This window comes from Canis lupus, chromosome 17 (assembly GCF_011100685.1).
Source record: "Canis lupus familiaris isolate Mischka breed German Shepherd chromosome 17, alternate assembly UU_Cfam_GSD_1.0, whole genome shotgun sequence".
NCBI lineage: Eukaryota > Metazoa > Chordata > Mammalia > Carnivora > Canidae > Canis > Canis lupus.
This window is the reverse complement of record NC_049238.1, coordinates 2,029,127-2,055,359: the sequence shown is the minus strand read 5'-3', so window position 1 is coordinate 2,055,359 and position 26,233 is coordinate 2,029,127. Positions and strand designations below refer to the sequence as shown.

Sequence of the window (26,233 nt, the reverse complement as noted above, 5' to 3'; positions counted from 1 at the left end):
ATGCAAATAAAAATCTACCAGTGGAACAGGTAACTTCCCTCTGGGGGGTTTTAGCCCCATGATTAATGAGACGTTGGCCCTGTAGATTTACAGTTTGCTCTTTGTTTGCAGAAGCCAGTGCGGCAGCTGCAGTGGCCCCAGGGCAGCGGGCTGGCCTGTGGGTTCCAGAGCTGGGAGCGTGGCCTGTGGAGGGGAGGAGGGGACAGGGCCCGGCTCTAGGGAAGGACCTGCCTGCTGCCAGGGCCGTGGGGGTGAGGGCACAACTGCCCTCCTGCCCACACACGTGCCCGGGGCAGGCTCAAGGCTCGGGTACAGGAGCACGAGCGCTGTGGTCACTGCATGGGCTGCCACCCTGTCAGAGCTACCCATGTGCACACAGAAGGCGGAATGCTCTGAGCTCCTCCACCCACACTGCCCTCACCCTGGGCGCTGGGGGTGGGGGGCGGGCGCTTGCAGGAATGTCAGAGCCGGAGGGGCTTCAAACACGGCTTGGGGACATGAAGGGCGCTGCAGAGTCACTGTGCCCCAGTGTCTCGCCTCTGCTGGAGCCACCTGGATGGGAGCCATGGGCACAGCCAGGGCAGGCTGCTCTGAAGCAGGTTCAGGCTGCCCGTCCTCTTCCTGAGTGTGCACGGGCTGTGCTGAGAATTCAGCCCTCCCACAGGGCTGCCAGGGGCGGGTGTGTAAGGTGGCTGTCACGCCAGGGCCAGCCGCTGGACTCCGCCACCCGAGGAACTGCCTGCTGGGCTTTGCTGAAGATCGAGCTCAGGAATGACCTTGGCCTGACCTGTGGGGGACTCAGGGTCTGGGTCTCATGACAGCCCAGAGGTCTGTGGCTGGCAGCTCGCCCCGTCCGCCCCCCCCCCCAACCCCGCAGCTTTGGCAGCGCCACCAGTGGGATGCAGGTCATGCAGGTCACCAGGCGGCTGTGCTGCAGGTTCCCATCAGAGGGAGGAGCTGCCAACACTGCTCTCAGCTGCAAGGGCCTGTGTGAGACGAACAGGCTAGAGGAAACAAAGGAGCAACGCCTGAGGTCAGCCTCCTGGGGTGTGAGCTGCGCCCTCCAAGGCAGAAGGCTGCGGGTGGCTTCCCTGAGACGCAGGTCTTACAGGGGTGGGGAAGCCACGGGGCATCGGTCAGCACGTCTGGTCAGGACAAGGGAAAACAGCCCCCTACCACGGGGAGGGCAGGGCCACCTTTCTGGGATGGAATCTAGAGGAAACTATGCGAGAGCGAGGGAGGATGAATGATGATTTTAATTAAATCACCGAGACCCAAGTTGAACAATTGAACTTGACAATGTAAGCTGTATATTCTGCTGAGATGTCTTTCAGTATAAACTAACGCCGTGCACGATGTGGTACGCAGCCCTCTGCTCGGTAAAGCCTCCCGCCCACCGCGGGGCACTCCTGCACCCGTGTGCCAGCCGGGCCCCCGCAGCTTCTGCTGACACCCTCCTCAGGACGCACGTACCTTCATCAGGAGCAGGCAGTTTGCCATGGAGCACATCACCCGGCCCAGGCGGGACCTCCACAGCTGAATGGAGGCTGCAAGAGAGGGGCAGTGGTGAGCGTGCGCAGGTCGGAGGCACATCCTGGCTCTCGGCCATGGTCTTGGCCCCGGGGCTGCTGGGAACCGGGCATCAGGCCAGGGCTCTTGGCTCTGGGTGGAGGATGGATGCAGAAGTGACACGGCAAGAGCAGGAGGGCAACCGGTCTGCTCGGGGCAGACGGGAGACCCCACAGCCCAACCAGCACCTCACTCAGAGAACGAACACATGGGCTCGCCTGCAGTCTATCCAGTAGAAAAACAGGCATGAAATTTCAATAAAAATCTCATTAAAAAAGAGTAGCATAGGGGCACATAGGTGGTTCAGTCAATTAAGCACCCAACTCTTGATTTTGGCTCAGGTCATGATCTCAGGGTCAGCGCAGAGTCTGCTTGAGATTCTCTCTCTCCCACTACTCCTCTCCCCCGTATCACACGCACACACACACTCTCACTTTCTCTCAAATAAATAAACAAAATCTTCAAAAAAAGAGTAGCTAGATGGCCGATATATTCATAAAGAAAAAAACCTGCCCAATATCATTAGATATTGGGGTGCCTGGGTGGTGCAGTCAGTTGAGCACCCAACTCTTGGGTTCAGCCTGGGAGGTGATTGCATGGTCACATTTGAGCCACTGCCCAGGGCTTAGACACTACCCAGGTAAGCTGCAGGAGGTGCCGCCCACCTGCCTGGGGGCACAGTCCCACCCAGCTGTGGCACCTCCTGCTGTAGGGCTGGCAGCTGGCTCACCCGCCAGGGTGTCTGCACGCCCAGCTCTGCTTTCCGAGGTCTCCCTCTCCAGTCCCTAACTGCACAACCTCTTAACTGAAAAACCGTAACTCCAATCCTGCCTTCACAGGCTCTGTGAGCATCAATGTGAGAAGGGCACAGAAATGCTGCCTAAAAGGTCAGGAGCACCCTCACATGAGAGGGAGGATGGCAATGATGCAGAATCAGAGCCGGCTCCCTGGGGGTGTCTGTCCAGTGGTGGCTTATGGTCACACACGTGGCCCAGGAGGAAGGTGGATATGCTACCAGGGGAGCATGGAGGGATGGGAAGGAGGGTCATAATGGGGGCTGTGGGGAGCACAGTGGGAGTGGAGAGGGCAGGGGAGCACGGTGGGAATGGGGAGAGTGGGAGTACAGCAGATGAGGAGGAAGGCAGGAGTGGGGGGACATGGGGAGCACAGTGAGAGTAGGGAGGGCAGAGGAGCAGGGTGGGAGTGGGAAGAAGGGTGGGAGTGGGGAGGACAGAGGAGCAGGGCAGGATGGGGAGGAGGGTTGGAGTGGGGAGGAGAGAGGAGCAGGGCGGGATGGGGAGGAGGGTGGGAGTGGGGAGGACAGAGGAGCAGGGCGGGATGGGGAGGAGGCTGGGAGTGGGGAGGACAGAGGAGCAGAGCGGGAAGGGGAGGAGGGTTGGAGTGGGGAGGACAGAGGAGCAGGGTGGGATGAGGAGGAGGGTGGGAGTGGGGAGGACAGAGGAGCAGGGTGGGAAGGGGAGGAGGGTGGGAGTGGGGAGGACAGAGGAGCAGGGTGGGATGGGGAGGAGGCTGGGAGTGGGGAGGAGAGCGGAGCAGGGTGGGAAGGGGAGGAGGGTGGGAGTGGGGAGGACAGAGGAGCAGGGTGGGAAGGGGAGGAGGGTGGGAGTGGGGAGGACAGAGGAGCAGGGTGGGAAGGGGAGGAGGGTGGGAGTGGGGAGGACAGAAGAGCAGGGTGGGATGGGGAGGAGGCTGGGAGTGGGGAGGAGAGAGGAGCAGGGTGGGAAGGGGAGGAAGGTGGGAGTGGGGAGGACAGAGGAGCAGGGCGGGAAGGGGAGGAGGGTGGGAGTGGGGAGGATGGAGGAGGGTGGGAGTGGGGAGGACGGAGGAGGGTGGGAGTGGGGAGGACAGAGGAGCAGGGTGGGATGGGGAGGAGGGTGGGAGTGGGGAGGACAGAGGAGCAGGGCGGGAAGGGGAGGAGGGTTGGAGTGGGGAGGAGAGAGGAGCAGGGTGGGAAGGGGAGGAAGGTGGGAGTGGGGAGGACAGAGGAGCAGGGTGGGATGGGGAGGAGGGTGGTGGGGTCCCTGTGCAGGGTCAGAGGGTTCAGCTGAGGGCTGGAGTGGGGAGGGAGCCTGACCGGCCTCACCCTCATCTGCCCACTTCCAGAATCCGACCTTCCCGCCGCGCCCTGACCGACGTTATCTGAGGGTTAAGCACTGCCTGGAAACTATGTTCGTCCTTGGACGCTTCGGAACACAGGTAACTTAATTGCCAAAGTTAAGAACTCAACTCACTTTGCCTTTTAGCAATTAAAAATACACTAACTGCTTACAACATCATTTTGTGAAAAGGAAAATTCTGAGCAGTATCTTGTTGAGGAACGTAAAAGGTGGGCTGTCTCAGCGAAGTGCAGTGTACGTACCCACGGACTTCTCCAAGTGCGAATTCTTCCCTATTTACCCTGAAATCTGTTTATCTTGACCCTTAGGACCAGGAAGTGCCTCCTGAGATCCAGTCCCTACCTGCTTCTGCAGGAATAGTGACCACGTGCAGACAACACCAGGGAGGTCGGAGGGTGAGGCCAGCTCAGACTCACCTGCAGCTACAATGCCGAGAGGGATGTGTGTGCATGCACAGATGTGCACACACATGCGCACACTCCCTACAACTCTGGCTGTAGGTTGGGATTTCTCAAACAAAGGTCGCTGTGCTTGCTGCATACGTGCAGCCCAGTGCTGTTGGCTCCCAAGCCAAACATCTCCTGCCCACGCTGTTCTCTCCCTACTGCCCTCCCCCCGCAACGCCCATGCTCATGGGCCGTCCAGGGTCACCATGGTCCTGGGGGCACCAGCATGGCTCTCTACCTGCAGTGTTCCCTTCCCCAGGCCACCTCGCCTGCCTCAGGCCCATTGGTCTACTCGGAGCAGCTTCAGAGGAAGCCCAACACTTGCTAGAATAACCCACGCTGGCCAGAGGTCAGGAGAGCACGCTCCGAGTCAGGCACACAGAGGTGGAAACCGCCAGGCTCCTGGAGGTGAGACAGAGTGGGACTGGTGGGGAAAGGAGACGACGGGCCTTGGGGAAGGAGCGGCAGGTGAGGGGCCTCTCAGGGAGGCGCCATTTGAGTTGGGCTTTGAAGCATAATTAGAAGTTCATCCCTAATGTTCTCAAAACATCGCTGCCAGGAAGGTCTTCTCAACGTGCAGTCGGCTCCCAGCAGCCCGTGCTTGGGGTCAAGGGTGAGTTCATCAGCCTGGCCTCCTGGGCTGCGTCTCTGGCAGGTAGCCTCCACCCTGGGGACGCCCTTCCCACAGGAAGGTCCGGCTCCTCTCCGTCCCAGCACCCTTCCACCTACTGTGGAAGCCACCCAAGGCTTCTGGATCACGGGGTGCAGGCGGGTCTTCTGCACCCGATGGGGCTGCCTGGGCAGGACCCACATACACGTTTGCTCTTCATGCATCAGCAGTGCCAGGTCCGGTGCTTGCCAACGAATGCATGCAAGGACCAAGGCATTACTGAGCAAGAAGGGAAAAGGAGACTGAGACAGAAGAAAGGCGAATCTTCTGACAACGCTGGATAATTATTTAATGGAAATTCTGGCCACTGACCTTGTCTGTTCTCCTGTGTGATGCTGCTCATGCTCCCGTCTTCAGCTAAGCCTTGCTCCAAATTTGTCAGGATCTGCAGTAATTCCAAATAAGAACGACAAAATCATAAAAAATGAATTTGCTTTTAGACTTTGTCATAATATATTCCAAGAGAAGCAGATTACTCTGTATGAAAGCCAATTTGTCAAGGAATGTTTCACACGGACACATTTTAAATACCGCCATTCCCTACACAGGGAGGCGCAGCAGAGGGGAAGCCATCCTCTAGCTGATGTGGAGTTGGGTTTATGATGCTCATAAAGCACTCAGAGACATCAGACACAGGGTAGCTGTTTTCTCTTTTAAAGAAAAGCATCAAGTATGTTACACACGAGGCTGATTATTAACTTCTGTGAAAACATCAGTCTTATTCCTCCAGGGCACCATGAGGGATGTGGCCTCTTGAAACGTATCAAATATATATTCTGAGCAACTGTCACTTTACATGGTTTCCGTTGTTTGGTTAATAACTTTGGGCTGCTTCTTTTGTGTTTTGGCCTTTCTTGAAAAGAAAAAAGGCTGTTTCCACTGGAATCTGGGCAGTGGATGGGTTTTTTGAGTGGCAGGACGAGGAGAGCAAAGCGTGGAGACTACAGACTTTGCTAGGGAGAAAACCGAAGTGTTAATTGAAGAAAGTCTGTATCCCAGTCCTGTTGCTACTGCCTTCAGGGCATGTGCTTGTGGGAAGAAATCCTTCTGTTCATCGGACTGTCCTGCCAGTTAACGTCTCCCCCAGTGGCTCGCCCGTGAGGAACCGGCTCTGGGCTTTCCCGTGTTGGGTCCCAGCAAGGAGGGTGAGCTGGGCCTCTCTGCACCTGCAGGATTCCCTGCAGTTACAGAGGCCTGGGCCACTCGCGGACTCTGGATGCACTGGGTTCAAAACCACGATAGTAAAGGTCATCTAGTGACGCTTCTTAGCTAATCTGTCTTCTGATAAAGGAACATGAACACAGAAACTGACCAGGGAAGGAAGTCTTGATGGTACCATTGAATTAATCTTGGCTGGGGCGGAGGGTGGGCAGGGCAGGAGACAGGGCAGCAGTTACTGAGAGGAGCAGGTGGCAGGCATCCTCCCGGTCCCTAGGGCCCACCCCCAGGGTCACTGGGTGGGACGCGGGGGAAGCGTAAAACCAACCACAGGAACAGAGCTGGTGAGGAGGAGTCCTGCAGAGGCGGGCAGCAGATGCCATGAGGGCAAGCATGCACGGGCCCATGGGTTGGCCTCATGCCACTGCATCCCTGTGGCTGCTGAGAACCCACCTCTGGGGCCCTGCATCTGCCTCCTGGGCCGAATCACAGGACACTGTGTTGGAGCAGTGACTGAGGAAGGGAGAGGGGCGGGCCACTCCGGGGAGGCTATAGGAGGAGAAATGCCCAAGGAAAGAAAGCGGGAGCCCCTGCCCCTCTGATGCCGTGCACAGACTGTACAGTCCTAGTGTGCTTACCTCTAAGGTGGTAGTTCTGTGAAGGAAAGTGACACAAACACTGCCTACCCGAAGCCTGAACGGTCTTGTCTGCAACCGTGGTAAGGTCCCACTTCCCTTCTCCATCCCTCTGTCCCTGACAACATGACCGAGGCCCACGTCCAGGTCAGACACTGGCAAGCACTCCTGGGTCTGCTCTCCACAACAAGCAAGGCAGGATGCACCCCCTGGCCTGCAGGGAGCACCCCATTTACACCTGCCTCCAGATCCTGTAAGTTCATGGGCACCAGACCATACACGACTTTGGCATCTAGGTTCTGATTTGTATGCCTCTGCTGTGATCCCAAAGCCCGTACTTCTGATGAGCTTCAGGTGACACTCTTGGGACCACAGCTTGTAGGAAAGCCCTGGGGAAGGAGCCTCCTACCTCTCTCTTTGGTGGGCTGCCACGGATTACAGGTGGCATGGGGTTCTTTTGGGGAATGGGTTTTATGCACAAAGTATCCTATGTACAAACAACTGGTGGCTGGCCCTAATTCAAGGACCAAAGACTCAACTAAAAACCTACTTGAGTCCAGACCAAAGTGACAGCAGGCCCGCCCTAGAGGGGCTCGGATTTCTCTAGAAAGTCCTGGGCCCTACTGTCGTCTCCTGCTTGTGCACTCTGAGCATGCACGGGCCCAGAAGCCTGAGCGTCAATGGCAAAGGGCAGAGATGCCGCCTCGAGCCAGGAAGCAGGAGCCGTCTCCAATCACTCAATTACCTCTCTCCACTTGCCAATCACTCCCATCTCATCTGATTAAGCCACAGACAATTTGCTCTCTGCTGGAGCAGCAAGGCAGGGCACGTGCGCTGTGTGGGTCAGGTGAGGCCTGGCAGCGCCCAGACGTCGTCCGCGTGCCGATGACCAGCCTCCTTGAGCGCTTCCCTGGGGAGCTGGCCAGTGAAGGCTGACAACAGCTGCCCCCGGCTCCATTTTTAACTAAAGGATATTAACCCTTCCCAGAAACAAAGCTTTCACCACTGCCTTATCAGCAATCATCAGCAGGGAACAAGCCGTATGGACGCCGCTAAAGGTACTTCTTTTCCAGGGTGCCACACATGCTCTTACCCTCTGGCTCCTTCAGCTGTGGGGGTCTCTAATGTAGCACTTCTTTTACAAGCTACCCTCCGCCAGGCCAGCCTGGAATGGGCGGAGGCTGCTGGGTCGTGGGAGGGATGGAGCTGGACTCAAAACCACACCCGGTGTGTCCGTATCAGCGACGGACCCACACTGGGAGCTCCTTTGGCATCATTATTTGGCATCATTAGTATATCAGGATCTACTAATGCACATGGCGCTGGGGAGGTGTTCTCCTGGCTCTTTCCAGGCCTCTTTAAAGGCCTCTTGGGGCTGGTGGCAGAGGCAGGCTGCAGAGAAGCCAGAGAAGCAGGGCCCGCAGGACGGAGGCACCTGCTGCTCGGACCATGGTCACCGTTTCCAAGGCCTGGTAGCACGGCCAATTTGTTTTAAATCGAGGCACATGTCACTCCTCATTGACAGTTAAACTGAACCAAACAGTTCCTACTTTACCACACAGGCTCTTGCCAGCCTCGACTTCAGAGACAGCTGGGAAAACTGTTCCCTGGGATCACGTCATAAAGATCAGAAGGGAAGCTGGGCCTGTGCTAAAATTCACGGCCACGACCCAAGCTCAGGCTTACTGGTCGGATACAGTCTATAACCATCATCTGGGGAATGTTCCCTATGACGAAAAGCCCGAGACTCTTCTGAGCAACAACTGGCTTGCGGACACTGGGAACTCCAGAGCTGGCGTTGCTTCCTGCGCTGCTCTGGCTCCCCGTCCTGTCCCCGGGTGCCCCACTGCCTTACCTTACCTCCCTTTCTCCTGCAGGATCGTTTAGCTCTTTTCAATAGAAAAAAAAAGTCTGATTATAAAACTAATATGTGCTAACATAACTAATAAAAGACAGAAAATAAAAAAGAACAAAACGGCCTGTGTTCCTGCCACCCACACAGCTCACAAGATGCTGTGGCTTCCCTTCGGTGGATGTGATTCACTTCACTCAGACCATACTGCAACTCTAAGTCTGTAGGCTGGCCTGGAAAATTAGCATTATGTCACCAACATTCCATGTTGTGGCTGTGGGGCTGAGGTAACCTTGTGGAAACCACATCAAGCCTTGACCCCTAGGCCTGGCCGGTCCTGGGACACCCACATCTGGTGCCCTCCTTCTGGGGTTAAAGTGGCACAGAGTGCAATCAGGGGGAGACCTCTATCTTGGCATGTCCCCCAAGAGGGCGGGTGACAGGACTCGCAGGCCCAACCGGGCTGAGGAGGCCATGGTAGCAGGTGACTTCTCCCCATGACCCCCGGCTGCTCCTGCCTGCCACGCCTCACTGCGGCTGCCACAGAAGGCTGTCACTTCTTGTTTGGGAAATCATGCTGGGACTGAACCTGCTCTTGTGGCAACTATCAGACTGCATGGCTCAGAGTGTATTATTGGCACAAATGGGAGCGTGCTCTGAGCAGCCTGACGCGCCTCAGCTGACTTTCTTCCCAAGGGATGACAACCTTCCTGCTCCACATTCAGCCCTTCCCAAGCATTTCACTCCACAACCACTGCTGACCTCCAGGCTGCGAAAATGACCTTGGTGACCAACAGGCACCATGCAAGCATTAAAACACACGGGACAGAGAGCTCTGTGGGGAACCTGCTTATCTGCTGGGGTGACGGCAAAGAGACCTGAGGGCTCTGCAGGCCCCGGCATGCCCTCTCCCTTTCTCTCTTTAGCGCCAGCCAGTCATGTGACATGAGGTTGCCTCTCTTTGGAGGTGGGGCCAAATTTTAAGCTGGCACATAAGGAACACATAGAAATTACATGTTGAAATTAGCCATGAACATCCTTTTGGCCAGAGACCAACACACTATCTTCCACAACCAACTGCTTGTCTTTCTTCCAGAATAAGGACCACCTGCCATTTCATCAATTAGGCACCAGGAGAAGGATAGGCTTACATCTGGGTCACGCCATAAGAGAAACATCTACTGGTACACAGTGCAATTCCGTGATGCGTGGTGGGATGCTCCCACGGTGAGAAGCAGGTGGCACCCGAGAGACTCAAGTCACATGCACACTGGCAGCGGGTCCCTGCACTATTTCTGCCTTGTCTCCTCCAAGCGTGTCAGCCTACAAGAAATGTTCCCGTAGTATGATTGCACTACACCTGCTTTACCTCTCATGCCCATGCTGTCAGCTGTCATCACTTGGCCACTTTGGGATGAAACCACCTGAGTCTGAGGAGGGGCCCAGTCCAACAGAGCACAGGCATGATCCCCTCTCTGGGGATAGGTCTGTGCGAGAGGGCATTTCGATCACAGTGAGACGTGTTCCTACTGGACGGAGCAGAGATGCTGGCATGGGGAGGAAGATCTTAGGCCTTTCTCATTTCAACTGGGACATGGCACAGGGAGGGCAGGTTTTGATTTTGAGCACAGACCCCACAGCTGGACAACTTGGGTCAAATTATGTGATCACGGGCAAGTCAGCCTCTCTGTGCCTCCTCAGGTCGCTCAGCTGTAAGTGGGGTAATGGAACCCCTAGTCATAGGGTTTTAATCCTTACATAGGTGTGTAAGGATTAAATAAGCTATAATTGAAAAATGCTTAGGACCAGAGACTGGTTTCCAGCAAACACAATGTGTTTAGTACAACGAGTACAAGGAGCCTAGAGCAGTGGTGGCAGAAGACCTGCCTTCCCCTCCCATCATTACCCTGCATCCCGTGCTTAAGGGACTCAATAGTGAAGATACATGATGCCTCACTGCCGGGAAAACGAACCTGCAGAACTCCTGTTTCTCTCCCACCCTCAAGTCCCTAGAACCCTTAGAATTCCCTCTCAAGTACATAAAATGCCCTGAAGTGATATGGAGGCAAATCATCTGTGTACAGTGTGGAAAATCACTAACTTCACATTTCTCATTAACAAGTTATGTGTTTCTTATTTCTGAAAATAATTATATCTTAACTCTTTCAAGGTTCAAGGAAAAAAGTGCTAGAATAAAAAAAAAATGTCAGTTAATGCAATTTCCCTGTCAACTGATCAGTGTATAGGAAAACAGGGTTTCTGTTGATCTCTGGAGTTCTAGGAACCAGAAGTTGGTACACAGCTCGAGGGTGTAAGGTGCCCAGGACACCTGCCTATGCTTGAGTGAGGTCCATCTGTGCAGGGAGGAACCCACTACCTCCCTGCTGCGGGTCCTGAGGATACCACCTTCTTCTGTGGAGAACTTCCACAGAACTTCCATCAAGAATAGCTGGAAATGGAGGCGCCTGGGTGGCTCAGGGGTTGAGCTTCTGCTTTTGGCTCACAGTGTGACCCCGGGGGTCCTGGGATCATGTCCCGCAGTGGGTTCCCTGCAGGGAGCCTGCTTCTCCCTCTGCCTGTGTCTCTGCCTCTCTCTGTGCCTCTCATGAATAAATAAATAAAATCTTAAAATAAAAACAGAATAACTGGAAATGGAAAGGAGGAACTCAACAAATATAACCTCATTTAAAAAAGAGCTGTGACATGCTGCTGCTCCTAACTGCTTGTTGTTACAGTTCTGCAAGCCCTCCACAGACATGACTTCACTCAACTTGTCCAGCAGCACTGCACAGCAGGCAGGAAAGGCACTTTACTTCCATCCCAGGGATGAGAGATCTGGGAGGTGGGGTGGTCCACAGCCTGGAGATGCAGACTCTAAATCTCTTATTTCCTGCTAATATTACTGAATGGAATAATTTGATCTTCTGTTGATGCAGCTTGGTACCTTCCATATAATTGTTACTTTACAACCAGGAACAATTCAGAAAGCACTTCTGAACCTTATCCGCCTTTGGAGTCAGTATTACAAATGACAGTTGTCATTATACAATATAATTTGCTTTGATTCTGGAACATTTTAAACCATTAGCTCTTTAAATATTGCCCCAGTGCCTCAGTAATAAAGGAGATAGATGCTTACAGTATTTGCAGGACCTGTGAATGGCCTGCTACATTTAAGGGCATACGATTTTTACACAAGAGAATATTTCCTTGCTTTTAATTTACCAATAATAGTAAGGAAGAATTACATGCCAACAAACTGGACAACCTAGATGAAATGGATAAATTCCTAGAAACATATACACTCCTCTAAGACTGAATAAGCAAAAAATAGCAAATCTGTACAGACCCATTACTAGTAATGAAATTGAATCAGTAATCAAAAAACTCCCACCAAACAAAACTCTAGGCTCAGATGGCTTCACAAGTGGAGTCTACACAACATTTTATTTTTATTTTTTATTTTTATTTTTTAAAGATTTTATTTTTTCATGAGAGAGAGAGAGAGAGAAAGGCAGAGAGAGAGGCAGAGACACAGGCAGAGGGAGAAGCAGGCTCCATGCAGGAAGTCCAACGTGGGACTCGATCCCGGGTCTCCAGGATCACACCCCGGGCCGAAAGCAGGCGCTAAACCACTGAGCCACCCAGGGATCCCCTACACAATATTTTAAAAAGAGTTAATACCTATTCTTCTCAAACTATTCCATAAAACTGAAGAGGAAGGAACACTTCTAAGCTCATTCTACGAGGCCAGAATTACCCTGATAATCAAAACTAGACAAAGACACTAGGGACAAAAAAGGAAAAGAAAATCTCTGGCTAACATCTTTGATGAATACAGATGCCAAAACCCTTAACAAAGTATTAGCAAACTGATTTCAACTATATAATAAAAGATCAAACACCGTGATCAAGTGGGATATTTTCCAGGTATACAAGGATGGTTCAATATCCCAAAATCAATGTAATAAATCACAATAACAAAATAAGGAATAAAAATCCTATGATATCCCCATAGATGCAGAAAAGGCATCTGACATAATGTCTGTTTATGATAAAGGCTCTCAGTGAAGTGGATACAGAGGGAATGTACCTCAACATGATGAAAACCAGATATGACAGGCCCACAGCTAACATACTCAATGCTAAAATATTGGAAGCGTTTCCTCTGAGATCAGGAAAAAGTGAAGGCTGCCCACTGTGACACTTTTATTCAACATATTATTGGAAATCCTAGCTGCAGCCATCAGACACGAAATAAAAGGCATCCAGGGACGCCTGGGTAGCTCAGTGGTTGAGTGTCTGCCTTTGGCTCAGGGCGTGACCCCAGGGTCCTGGGATTGAGTCCCACATCGGGCTTCCCACAGGGAGCCTGCTTCTTCCTCTGTGTCTCTGTGTCTCTCTGTGTGTCTCTCATGAATAAATAAAATCTTAAAAAAAAAAAAAGGCATCCAAATGAGAAAGGAAGTAAAACTGTCACTATTCACAGATGACATACCATGTATAGAAAACCCTAAAGCATCCACCCAAAAACTATTAGACCCCAATAAATGAATTCATTAAATTTGCAGGATACAAAATCAATATAAAGAAATCTGTTGCATCTGTGTACAATAATACCAAACTTCAGAAAGAAAAATTAAGAATATAATCCCATTTACAACTGCATCAAAAAGAATAAAATATCTAGGAGTAAATCTAGCCAAGGTGAAAGCCCTGTATTCTGAAAACTGGAAGATGCTGATGAAAGAAACTGAAGACGATGTAAATAAATGGAACGATATTCTGTGCTGACAGGAAGAATGCTGTTAAAATACCTGAAGCAGTCTGCAGATTCAACGCAATCCCTATCCAGACACCAATGGCATGTGTCACAGAGCTAGAACAATCTTACAATTTGTATGAAACCATAAAAGACCCTGAATAGCCAAAGCAGTCTTGAGAAAGAATAACAAAGCTGGAGGCATCACATTCTCTAGTTTCAAACTATTCTAGAAGCTGTAATAATCAAAACAGTATGGTACTGGCACAAAAAGAGACATGGATTAAAACAGGATAGAGAGCTGAGAAATAAACCCACACTTTTATGGTTAATTGGTCTCTGACAAAAGACACAAGAATATGCAATGGGGAAAGGACAGTCTCTTCAATAAATGTTTGGAAGACTGCACAGCCACATGCAGAAGAATGAAACCAGATCACTTTCTTATACCACACACAGCAATGAATTCAAAATGGAGCAAAGACTTAAACATAAAACCTGAAACCATAAAACTCCTAGAATAAAACATAGGCAGAAAGCTGACACCGGTTTTAGTGATTTTTTTTTTGATCTTTCTCCTTAAGAACAAAAACAAGAGCAAAAATAAACAAATGAGACTATATCAGACTAAAACGTTTTTGCACAGCAAAGGAATTCAGCCAACAAAACAGAAAAGCAACGTACTGAATAGAAGACATTTGCAAATGACATATCTGATATCCAAAATATATAAAGTGCTCAAAAACTCAATATAAAAAAACCCAACCAGGCAGAGGGCCTGAATAGACCTTTTTCTAAAGAAGACATGGATGGCCAATGGGCACATGAAAAGGTCAACATTCCTAACCATCGTGGAAATGCAAATCGAAACCATAATGAGGAATTCTCTCACACCTCTCAGAATGGCTAGTATCAAAGACAAGAAATAACAAGAGTTGGTGAGGATGTAGAGAAAGGGGGACCCTGTGCATTGCTGGAGGGAATGTACTCTGGTGCAGTCCCTCTGGAAAGCAATATGGAGGTTCTTCAAAAAAATTACAAATAGAATTACCTATGATCCAGCAATTTACTTCTGGGTAATTATCTGAGGAAAATGAAAACACAAATTCAGAAAGATATCTGTACCTCTGTTCATTTCAAGATTACTTACAATAATCAATATGGAGGCAATCTAAATGCCCATCTATGAGCTATTGGGTAAAAAAGGTGTGGTACATATATACAGTGGAATACTACTCAGCCGATAAAGAATGGGATCTTGCCATTTGTGACAATAGGGATGGCTCCACAGGCTATTACGCTAAGTGGAATAAGTCAAAGATAAATACTGTATGGAATACGTGTGGAATCTAAACAACAAAACAGAAACAGACTCAGGGACAGAATGAACTGGTGGTTGCCAAAGGGAGGGGGGATTAAGAGGGACACACTTGCGGGTATATAGTAAGTAAGATACAGGGACATAATGTACAGCATGGGGAATGCAGCCAATAATATTGTTACAACTTTATATGGTGACAGGTGGTAACCAGACCTATTGTGACGATTTCAACATGTATATGAATCCTGAATCACTATGTGGTACGCCCGAAACGGATACAATATTGTACATCAATTATTCCTCTAGAATAATAAAAACTATAAATGAATTATTTCAGGCTGCAAGCTTTGCCAAAAAACATCCACTGCCCCCAAAAACAATTTTAGTGAGAACAGAGAATACCATGGTCATGATGCACTGGATGACCCTGCCCTTCTGGGGGAAGTGGTGATGGCAGTGGTTGGGGCGGGCTGGGTAGAAGGTAATGCGGTGCGCTCCCCTGAGGGAAGGGGGAGTAAGGGTGTCCTCTCTTCTTCAGGAAGGAGGACAGAACAGGTTACCATGGAGCTGTCGTTACCTTGCTGCAGACGGCCTTCACTTTGTGCAGTCGATCCAAGGACTCCTGTGGATTCCCCAGGTATTGCTGAAGCTCTGCATGTAAGATCCGCATTGAAAATGGGACCATGGAGCCTAGAATGGAAGTCAAAGTGGAGTTAGTATGCTATAACTCAGCACACTTTCATACTTAACACACCTGAAGGAGGGAACTGCTGATGTCCCAGAGGAAGGGAGGACAGAAGCTCTTCATTTGTTGCTAAGGTATGCAAAGGTGTCAGTTATGAAGTAAAGCCATAAATACATATGTTCTAGACAACTATCAAAGGAGAAAGGTGATGTCACTACTGTTTCCATAGCTGTGCTCCAACTAGCGACTGCTTCCTCCTCCAATAAAAGAAACCACAGAACACTCATGGGTTTTTAAAATATTTTTTTTGGTATGACAAGCTCAAATAAAAGGTCGCTTATGTTGGGGTACCTAGAAGGAGACCCTCAAAGGAGGCTCTGCAAGCAAGTAAGAATGTGGCTGATGCAGGACCAGCGAAGGAAAGTGAGCAAAGGTGCGTCTCAGGTCCAGGTCCCTAGGATGGAGCTTTGCCTGATTCGGCAATGTGTATGTGTGTGTGTGTGCGTGTGAACACATGCGTGTGTGTGGCTCTGCAGCAAAGGCTCTCTTCGTCAGAGGTGCCCCCACAGAAGGTAAGGGAGCTGGACTTGGAAACTCCACCCTCCAGGCTCGCCTGGCAGGGAACACTCCATCAGTGTGCTGAGGGGGAATGAGAGCAGTTCTCTGAAGAAGGGCTGCACCTGAAATGAACTTATACACAGTATCTGGATGTGGCTGCATTGTCCCTCAGAACAAGGGAATCTTTTTATTAATATCATGCTCCTTCCATAGGATTTGGAATTTGACATACAGTAAATACAGGAAGTACATATAAACCATCAAAATTGCAAACAGCCTAAAAAAAATTGCAAACAGCCTGTCATAAGTGAGGTAATGGATTTGAACATGACAACACAGGGTGATCCTGAAGAGTCAGAAGAGGGCTTTTCAAAACAGACTGGAGGCGTCAAGTATTTAGATACAGTTTGGAAGATGGTTAGAAAACAAGTTGTGTGACACCTGCAAGTGACTCCCTCTCTGTGCCTGGGTCTGCCCACCTGCCTGACCATTAATCAACAGGGAGAGTCTGTCACGTACCACACTAAGATGGCTTCTCAACTGAGCTCCTTCTCACCTTGAAATGGTATGATGCTCTATGGTCTTTAATAAAGATGGAAGAAAGATCTACAGGGGTCACAAATAAGGAACTCCACAAAAAATAGGTTCTACGGTGACTGTAAGTCCAGAGGAAAGAAAGATGACAATTATTGAATTTTAAATGTCTGATTTTTTTTTTTTTTTTAGGGATACTAAATAATTCCTATGTTTAAAGAGGATGGATAAAAAAAAAATGAAAAAAAAAGAGGATGGATGATTGAGTCTACACTCTGGAAGGAGTTGTTTCTACTTCCTAGAAAGAAAAGTGTCTTGACATGAGCATCACTAACTATGGGACTATGCTAACATGGTAGGCCATGGATTAGCTGTGTCATTTCCACCCCTTCATATCAAGTAAACAATAGGCAATGATCATTCCCATGTGGGTGAGAATTCACCTGCAGAGAGAGAATATCTTGAGAACTCTGTAGGTTCTGTAAAATAAGCACAAAAACAAACTGTCTACTGCATGTTCTCAAACCCAATTTATAAATGAACTGGATACATGATGAGGTGGTAGGGAGTAGTTTGCTACATATTCTGGCAAATGTCTACACACCAGAGGAAGTTCCCACATTTAAAAGGACATGCAAAATCACGTGGAGCTAAATGAGAGTGAAAACACAACTTATCAAAATTTGTGAGATGCTGCAAAAGCAGTGCTAAGAGGGAATTTTACAGCATTATATGAATATATTTGAAAAGAAAGAAGATTTTAAAATCAATCAACAGGGAAAACCAACCAAACTCAACGTTGGTTTTTGACAAATTTAGTAAAATTGATAAACTTCTAATCAGGCTAACAAAGATATAAGAGAGAAGACATGAATTACTAATATTAGAAATAAAAGGGGGGTCATCACTACTGACCACATGGATATTAAAAGGAAAATAAAGGAATTTTTTAAAAAAGATTTATTTATTTATTTATTTATTTATTTATTTATTTTTATTTATTTATTTATTTGAGACACACAGAGAGAGAGAGCGAGAGCGAGAGCGAGAGCGAGAGAGAGAGAGAGAGAGTGGCAGAGACACAAGTAGAGGGAGAAGCAGGCTCTATGCAGGGAGCCCAACGCGGGACTTGATCCTGGGTCTCCAGGATCACACCCTGGGCTGAAGGCGGCGCTAACCCACTGAACCACCCGGCTGCCCCAATAAAGAAATATTTAAAACAACTCTATATCCACAAATTTTGTCACCTAGATGAAATGGACCAATTCCTTGAAAGACACAACTTAGCAAAAAATCACACAAAGAGGAAGAGATAATCTGAATGGGCCAATATCTATTTAAAAAGTTAAATCAAGGGGCAGCCCAGAAAAAAAACAAAACAAAAAACAAACAGAAAAACAAAACGGGGCAGCCCGGGTGAGCTCAGCGGTTTAGTGCCACCTTCAGCTCAGGGCCTGATCCTGGAGACCCTGGATCGAGTCCCACATCAGGCTCCCTGCATGGAGCCTGCTTCTCCCTCTGCCTGTATTTCTGCCTCTCTGTGTTTCTCATGAATAAATAAATAAAATATTAAAAAAAAAGTTAAATCAAGAAATAACCTTTCAAGACAGAAGGCACCAGGCCCAGATGGTTTCACTGGTGAACTTTACCAGACATTTAAGGAAGAAATGATATCAATGCTTTATGATCTCTTTCAGGCAATAGAAATACAGGAGATATTTCCTTATTTATTCTATGAGGTTAGCAATACCCTAGTAACAAAAGTAGACAAAGACATTATGGGAAAAGAAAACTATAGACCAGCATGGTTCAGGAATGCAGATATAAACATTCTCAACAAAATTAGCAAATCAAATCCAACTACATTTAATCCAACAAAAAATTAGCAAATTAAACCCAAAGGTGTATAAAAAGAATTATATGTTATGACCAAGTGGTATTTATTCCAGGTATGAAAGGCTGATCCAACACTCAAAAATCAATGTAACTCATCACATTAAAGAGGCTAAGCAAGAAAAGTGATATAGTGTACCAATAGATGCAGAAAACGCATTTGAGATGTGGTCTCAGGATCGAGTCCCACATCAGGCTCCCTGCCTGGAGTCTGCTTCTCCCTCTGCCTATATCTCTGCCTTTCTCTCTGTGTGTCTTTCATGAATAAATAAATAAAATCTTAAAAAAAAAAAAAAGAACAGGACACGAAGTTAATCTGCAGAAGTCAACTGGGTTTGACTTACCACACCAGCAATGAAGAACTGAAATTTGAAATTGAAAACACAATACCATTTACCTAAAACACAATATTATTTATGTTAGCACTAACATAAATGAAATAGTAAGATATAAATCTGGCAAAATATGTACAAAGGCTATATGAGGAAAACTGTAAGGCTCTAGTGAAAGAATCAAAAAAGACATGAAAAAGTGGAAAGATGCTCCATGTGAACTGACAGGAAGACTCCACACTTGTCAGTTCTCAGAACTTGATCTACAGCTTCAAATCACAATCAAAACCCCCATGTTATTTTGTGGACACTGACATAGTGATTCCCAGGTTTATGTGGAGAGGCAAAAGATTGTAAATATCCAATACAACATTGAAGACATGGGCAAAGTTGGAGAACAGACACCACCCAACTTTAGACTTATATACAGCTACTGTAACAAAGACTGTGACAGTAGCAAAAGAACAAAATAAATATAGCAATGAAACATAACAGAAAGCCCAGAAATAGGCCTCATAAATATAGTCAACTGATCTTTGACAAAGAAGTAAGGGTAAGTCAATGGAGAAAGGGCAGTTCCTTCAGCAAATGGTGCTGGGATGACTAGACATGTATGTGCGGGGAGGCCGGGGGGGGGGGCGGTCAATCTTAACACAGACCTTCCATCCTTCACAAAATTTAACTCAAAATGGGCAATATCTAAACGTAAAATGCAAAACTGTTAAAACTTCTAGAACAGAACATAAAGAAAATTTAAGTGACTTGGGTTTAGAGATAACTTTTTAGATACAAAGCCAAAAACATGATCCATGAAAGAAAAAAAAAATGGACTCATTAAAATTAAAAACTGCTCTGTGAAAGATGATGTCAAGAGAACAAGAAGATAAGCCAAAGTCTGGGATAAAATATTGGCAAAACACACTTCTGATAAGAGATTTGTATCCAAAAGATACAAAGAGCTCTTAAAAAAAAAAATCAACAGTAAGAAAACAACTCAATTAATAAATGGACAACAATCTGAACAGGTACTTCGACAAAGGTATACAGATGACAAATAATCATGGAAAATGTTTCCTATCATACATATGTCATTAGGGAGCTGCAAACCAATTAAAACAACAATGCCATAATATCAGCAGATACCCATCAGAATGGTTGAAATCCAGGAAGCCGACAACACCATATACTGGTGAAAATGCAAAATGATACAACTGCTCTGGAAGAGAGCCTGGCCATTTATTATGAAACTAAACACAGGTTTACCATATAATCCAGCAGTAGTGCTCCTAGGTATCTATCCAGTAACTTTAAAATTTATGTCCAAACAGAACCCTGAATGAGAATGTTGACGGGAACTTTATTCATAATTGCCAAAAACCAGAAGCAGCCAGGATGTCTTTTGATAGGTGAATGAACAAACTGTGGTACATCCAGACAACTGAATATTTTTCGGCAATAAAAAGAAACATGCTACCAAATCACAAAAGACTGCGAGGAATCCTAAACACACATTGCTGTGTAGAAGAAGCCAGCATGAAAAGGCTACATATAAGATGATTGCAACAATAAGACAACCTGGGAGATGCAAAGCTATGAGGACAGTAAAAGGATCAGTGGTTTCCTGGGGTGGGGTAGGGGGTGGCAGGTGGGGGGTGGAGGAAAGATGATGTTAAGGCAGTGAAACTACCTTGCAGATATTCTAAGGGTATATACATGTCATTATCCATTTGTCCAGACTCAAAGAATGTACAACACCTGGAGTGAGTTCTAAATGATGGATTTTAATAATAATATAGCACTCTATTATAACAAATGTCCCACACAAATGCAAGATGTTAACAAATGTTAATAATCAAAATATAAGATATTAATAAAAACTGTATGCAAAAGAGAAGGTATATGGAACTCTCTGTATTATGTGTTCAACTTTTCTGTAAACCTGAAGGGATCCTAAAAAACAAATATTATGAAGAAAAGAGAAGCCCAACTGCACCCAGAATTTACTGTATAAGAGAGACAGTATCCCCAAATCATTGAAAGGAAAATATAATTTTTAATAAACACTGATGGGGTATGTAGAAAGCCACAGGAAAAAAGACAAAATTAGATCCATTCCTTAAGGGGAGGGAAAAAAAAAAAAGACTGTGTTTTGGGGATCTCAAATTGGAATTAAAAATATTTTTTCTTAGAAATAACTAAATATGGTAGCTAGTTATAGTTGAAAGAGTAATATCAGTACTCTGTTCAAGGTGCACTTAATGGTTAAACAGGCTTTTGTGGGCTGACCTAAGGGCCTAACTAGGTATAGGTTTAATTCTACAGAAAATACCTTCTAAGTACCCACTATTTTGCACATGAGCTTGTGGCGTGCCACCGGTGAAGCATGCAGTCAGCTTCATAGTTAAACCACAGAAAAGTAGTCTGTAGTTTGATGAATGTTATAAAAATATAATTTTTCTATATGGTTTGAGTAGCTGCAAAGTTCACAGCTTCAAATGAAACATTTACTTTTAGCTGAAAGAGATGAAAAGTAGACTAAAATGATTTCAGTTAATTGCATAAAGTTATACAGATAGGTAGAGGGAGCTAGCCACAGATTTTGAAAATGAGACAAACAAAGGGGGGCTCTAAGCTAATAGGAACCCCGACAGACTATGGGGAAATACAGGGAACCCCACCTCTCAGAGTGGTCCTTCCCCCAGCTGCGGACCGGGGCCTCACACAGACCACTGCGCCAGAACCCGCCTGCGACAAGGCCCGGGGGACCTGAGTGCACAGGTAAGCTGGAGCAGCCCTACTCTGAACCCTTACCTCGCTGACATGAGATTAAAGTGTACTAACTCCAAGGCTGTCAAGTCACGATTTATATTTGTCTGAGTGTGTCTCAACAGGCACAGCCTGGTTCATTAGGGTCAAATTAAAGCTGGCAGCCAGTATTACAATATCCATCATGTGAGGCACAACAGAAGTCTCCCTCCTTAGTTGCATGTTGTGTCCTATCGCCTGCTCTTTCTACAACAAATATGGGTGTTCAGAGATGAGGCGGGGGGTAGGGGACGAGAGAGTGCAGAAACTGAGCCTGGGCTAGGCTCGTCCCCACATCCGCCCCTCTGCATGGAGCTGGTGTGGGCACAGGGGACCCAGCATGGGTAGAGGTGATCCAGTGCGGGCAGAGGGGACCCACGGTGCACCTTCCTCCTGCCCCCCCACGTGGGGTTTCTTGGCTCCCTTCAGACTCAGGTGTGCACAGCAGCTCCTACAGTGGCTTTTCAGGAGAGGAAAAGACAAAATTTACCCATGTCTTCCTTGAACGTGGGGCCATGAATAAAATCACAAAACTAATACTAGTGGAACAAAAACTCTTTTGTTCAAAAAAATTTCAGCATGTTAATTTTAGAAATATTAATGCATCCTCCCTCACCCTGATATAACAGTTAAAGGCAATGACTCCACAGAACTCCCAGATCCTCGTTGCCATCAGGCCATCTGCTCCTCTGTTCACCGGTTCTCCCATCCAGACAGGAAACAGAAACCTGAAGGAATGTGCTTGGGGCTCTGTGGCCGAGAGGGCCCTGCTGTCTCTCGTGCTGGCTGTGCCGCTCCCTCGCATCAGCCGGCGGACATCCCTGTTCCTGGCTCGCCCACACCTGCCAAGCCCCAGCCCCTCGCAGCACACCGCACCACACTGCTGGCAGGGAGCCCCGGGCAGCGTGGACGCAGGACAGACGCCAGCGGCAGGTGACACTCAACATGGCTTAAATCTGGGAGTTTCGGCCCGACCCGACGGCTGAACACAGAAAGCGGGCAGGTGAGGGCCTGTGTGTGCCTTCCTTACCAAGCACACTGTCTCCACCTGGGACTTTCTCAGACAGATTTGGAAGCTGGATCAAGAAGGAAAAGCCTTCATCCTCTCTTGGCACCACTGGAAAGGTCTCACATAGCTTTAAAAAAATTAAAAGGAAAGCATATGAAGCATATGCCTCCCAGCCTCCAGGGAAGGAGAAAAATGGAACTATTCAAGGGAAAAAAAAAAAGGCTCCTTCTTAGGAAAAAAATACACTCAAAGTGTTTATAAAGACAAAACACGAAAAAGCAGCCGCTGGAGAAACACTGCTGATCCATTCCAGCTTGAGCACACTACCGTAAGCGGACAAACGTTTACTCAGCAGGTTGAGGTGCCAAATGCAAGACCAGGCCTGCGCATACAAGATTGGGGGGGGGGGGGGGCACTGTCTCTAGGTAAGCCACTCCACGTCTTCAGAATGCGCAGACAGCAACAGCTTGGACGGGACTCAGGCCTTCCCTAATGCTATCGACTCAGTGTTGTTTGTTTTACAGACACGCATATAAAGTACCTTTACCTTGATTCCATTTGTCTGGCCAGATCCAGCCTCCCTGTGCATGACATCAAGACTCTGTGGAGTCCCCAAGGCTGAGCAGTGCCAAACTAGCTGAAACGTGCCGGCTTTCACACTAGCCCAGAACCCTCTCTCCTGCAGGGAGAGTGCGCCTTGAGATAAAGGGCTAGTCAAAGTCTGCAAGGACGGATAATTCCCAGACGGTCTGTTTTTCTGGAAGATTCCCACATAGAGTCATGACCTACCTAAATCTAGGTGGGTAGAGGCATTCTCATTAATCATTTCCTACGGTCCCCGCAGTGCAGTGAGCACACGCTGCCAGCAGAGTCCGAGAGGAAAGCACCAGAAGTGAAGCAGGCTTCATGCTGGGCACAGAAAACAGAGACAAGCGGAGGAACTTTAACTCCTCTGTGTACAGGAGATGGAACATCTCTCATCTGCTGTGTGTGCTGGGCGAACCGTGTCTTCCTGGGATGGGGTGGGGTTCTGGAACATGGCCATGGTGCCGACAGGCCCAGCTGCGCAGGCGTCCAGCAGGGAGCACCTACAGGGACTGCTTGGATCCTCTGCCCTGTGTTAACAGCACACATTTAAAGGACCTTTGCCTGGGCACTTCTGCCTCACTTCCGAGTTGTGCTGGGCCCTCGGCGGGGATTACCTCTCTACCTTTTTCCCTCGACATCTCCCTCTGCTCTGCTGCTCGTCTTTCTCCATTCTCTGCCACCTCCAGGAGGAGTCCCATCATTGGTGCCTCTCCTTTCACTGCTCGGTTATTGGGACACAGGTCACTGGATGACTATGTCTGACAAAGAACATGGTGCCCCTCACCTTTGCCATAAAACAATCCTCAACAGAACTGCCTGTAACCTCAATACTGCATTTATTTTTTTAAAAAGATTACTTACTCATTTATTTGAGAGCACGTGTACAAATGGGGAAGGAGCCGAGGGAGAGGGAGAAAGAGACTCCCCTTGGAGCAGGGAGCCTGACGCAGAACTCGATCCCAGGACCCTGTGGTCATGACCTGAGCCAAAGGCAGACGCCTAACCCACTGAGCCCCCCAGGTGTCCCCAATGCTGCATTTTAGGGCAGCCCAGGTGGCTCAGCGGTTTAGCGCTGCCTGCAGCCCAGGGTGTGACCCTGGAGCCCCGGGATCGAGTCCCACATCGGGCTCCCTGCATGGGGCCTGCTTCTCCCTCTGCCTCTCTCTCTCTCTCTCTCTCTGTGTCTTTCATGAATAAATAAAATCTTTAAAATGCTGCATTTTAAATTACAAAAAGCCCCACAACCATACAGAGCACATCCTAAAGCATACTAGGTGATTTATTATTTAAGCAGGAAATCCAGTGCCGTTCCATTACACTGCCATGAGGCACGGACCAACACCCCACTGACCACAGCGTCTACACAGGGGTCGGGCTGTGTGCGATCTGGGTCCACCACCGCAGCAGTTACGGGGTGAGATGGGTTTAGGAGAGGCCTTCAGCTGGGTGTTCTCATGAATGGAACCCCAACTGGAACATTTCCATGTCTATAACGATTTGTTCTAGGAAGGCTGGAAATGCCAAAGTTCACTAAAACTGCAAGCAAAGTGAAAAGCACAAAGATCAGTAACTAGCTCATTCAGAATGAGGAAAATATGCTTCAAATGATAAATGCTCAGGAGCTTTGGCGTAAACTGGAAATGTACCCTAAGCAGAAGATGTGAACTGTGAGGGGTGAACTAATTTTGTCACAGAAAACAAAATAAGACATTTGAAACAGGCTTAACAATGAATCCTGAACGATCATGTATGGTTATGTATCAAAAAAAAAAAAAAAAAAAGGCTCCAAATTCAGATTGGGAGCTAGAAATGTGAACTTCACGATTCTGGAGGGAAGATAGGAAGGGACGAAAGACCAGTGACAATTTACCTTTATTTTCAGAGGGCTGGAGAGATGAAGGAAGGGGACAGAGACTTGGCATCCAATTCAGGTGTCTGCCTCATTAGTTTTAGTTTTGACTTGGTAATCGTAAGGATTGAGTCTTGAAGCACGATTTCATATGATAGCATTATAAGGAACTGTAATGGCTTGCACTCAGCACACAGACCTGACCTCGGTGTTAGAGGAGCCGCTGCAGGTCTTAAACGCCACACTGAGGGGGATCAAAATATACCTTATTTCCCACCTTTGGCTTCAAAGTTTTCCTCTAGATGCAGAGAAAGTCGAGTGAAATCTTTAATGTTGAGAAGTACTTTGAAACCCACAGTGCTATGGAAGGTTTACCTGCCTGCTTTCATCGTGGCTCTTTCTTTCCAACAAGAGAGAGAAATCCAAACAGCAGATTAAAAAGATGGTGGTGAGATCTGGAAAATCTCACTGTCCCACAAGAGGCCAAATCTAAATGAATGGATACAAACACCTCTCAGGAATGCATATTTCATTGTTGGTGAAGATAAAAATAACAATGAATATGTATAACACAGAGCATGAACCCAAATGTAAACGATCCACGGTTGTCAACAATCATGGATTGATACTGGTTCATCAACTGTGACAAAGAGGCCACACCAAAGCAAGACGTTAATAGAAAGACACCATGAATGACGTGGTTATATTATCCGCAGATACAGCCCCGTCTACAAGTCTCTTGAATACAAACCCTTCAGAGGGAAAAGCAATTTGTTCTAGAATTAACAATTACAAAATAAGTATAATTTAATTAAAAGCAAATTAAGGAGAGAAGGCGATTACAGGCATACGAAGAATGACTCTCAAGAGGAAAACAGTGTGTAGTGTTTGGAAAGGTACGCTAAGGCCCTAACACTGAACGGTAATTCTACAGCTATCAACATTAAAGATGGACAAAAACAAAGACATTGTTTAATTTTGGCAAAAGGCTGGTGCCAACAACCCCGTTGTCATTTCCTCCAAAGGGGGCTGACTGCTCCCTGGGGTGTGCAGGGAGTTCACAGGGTGTCTGTCTACAGGGTGAAAGATCACGTGGCCAGCAACTCTGCATCCCGTCTTGCACCCGTTACAGAAGGCTAAGGTGGCAGGGAAGCCAGGGGCCCAGGTACATTGAGGCACATGGGAGGAATGGTCTGTGCCAGTGCCCTTGACACAGAACCTGCGGCGCTCCGCATGGCCTTCCAGAGGCACAGAGGCACGTTAGGTGCTATACACGCTCCCTTTCTACTAATCCTCCTCATAAAGCTACTTCTACGCCCACGGGGTGGTCACAGCAATGGTGCACTGGAGCTCAGCAAGGAAATGTTTCAGACATCTGGATGGTAGGTGCTTCATCCGTTCTAGCCGGCAGGGCACCGCTCCAATGACA

General features: G+C 47.9%; 1 protein-coding gene across 5 annotated transcripts in view; it reads right to left on the bottom strand.

Annotated features, from left to right (window-relative positions):
* Positions 1-26,233, bottom strand: part of TRAPPC12 (trafficking protein particle complex 12) — an 83,645-nt gene that overhangs the window by 18,903 nt on the left and 38,509 nt on the right. For all 5 annotated transcript variants that reach the window (XM_038560677.1, XM_038560674.1, XM_038560675.1 and 2 more), the window contains exons 6-8: positions 15,129-15,241; positions 5,136-5,208; positions 1,474-1,547 (exon numbers count right to left, since the gene is read on the bottom strand). In XM_038560677.1, the coding sequence (XP_038416605.1) occupies positions 1,474-1,547; positions 5,136-5,208; positions 15,129-15,241 (260 nt within the window). The remainder of the gene's footprint in view (positions 1-1,473; positions 1,548-5,135; positions 5,209-15,128; positions 15,242-26,233) is intronic.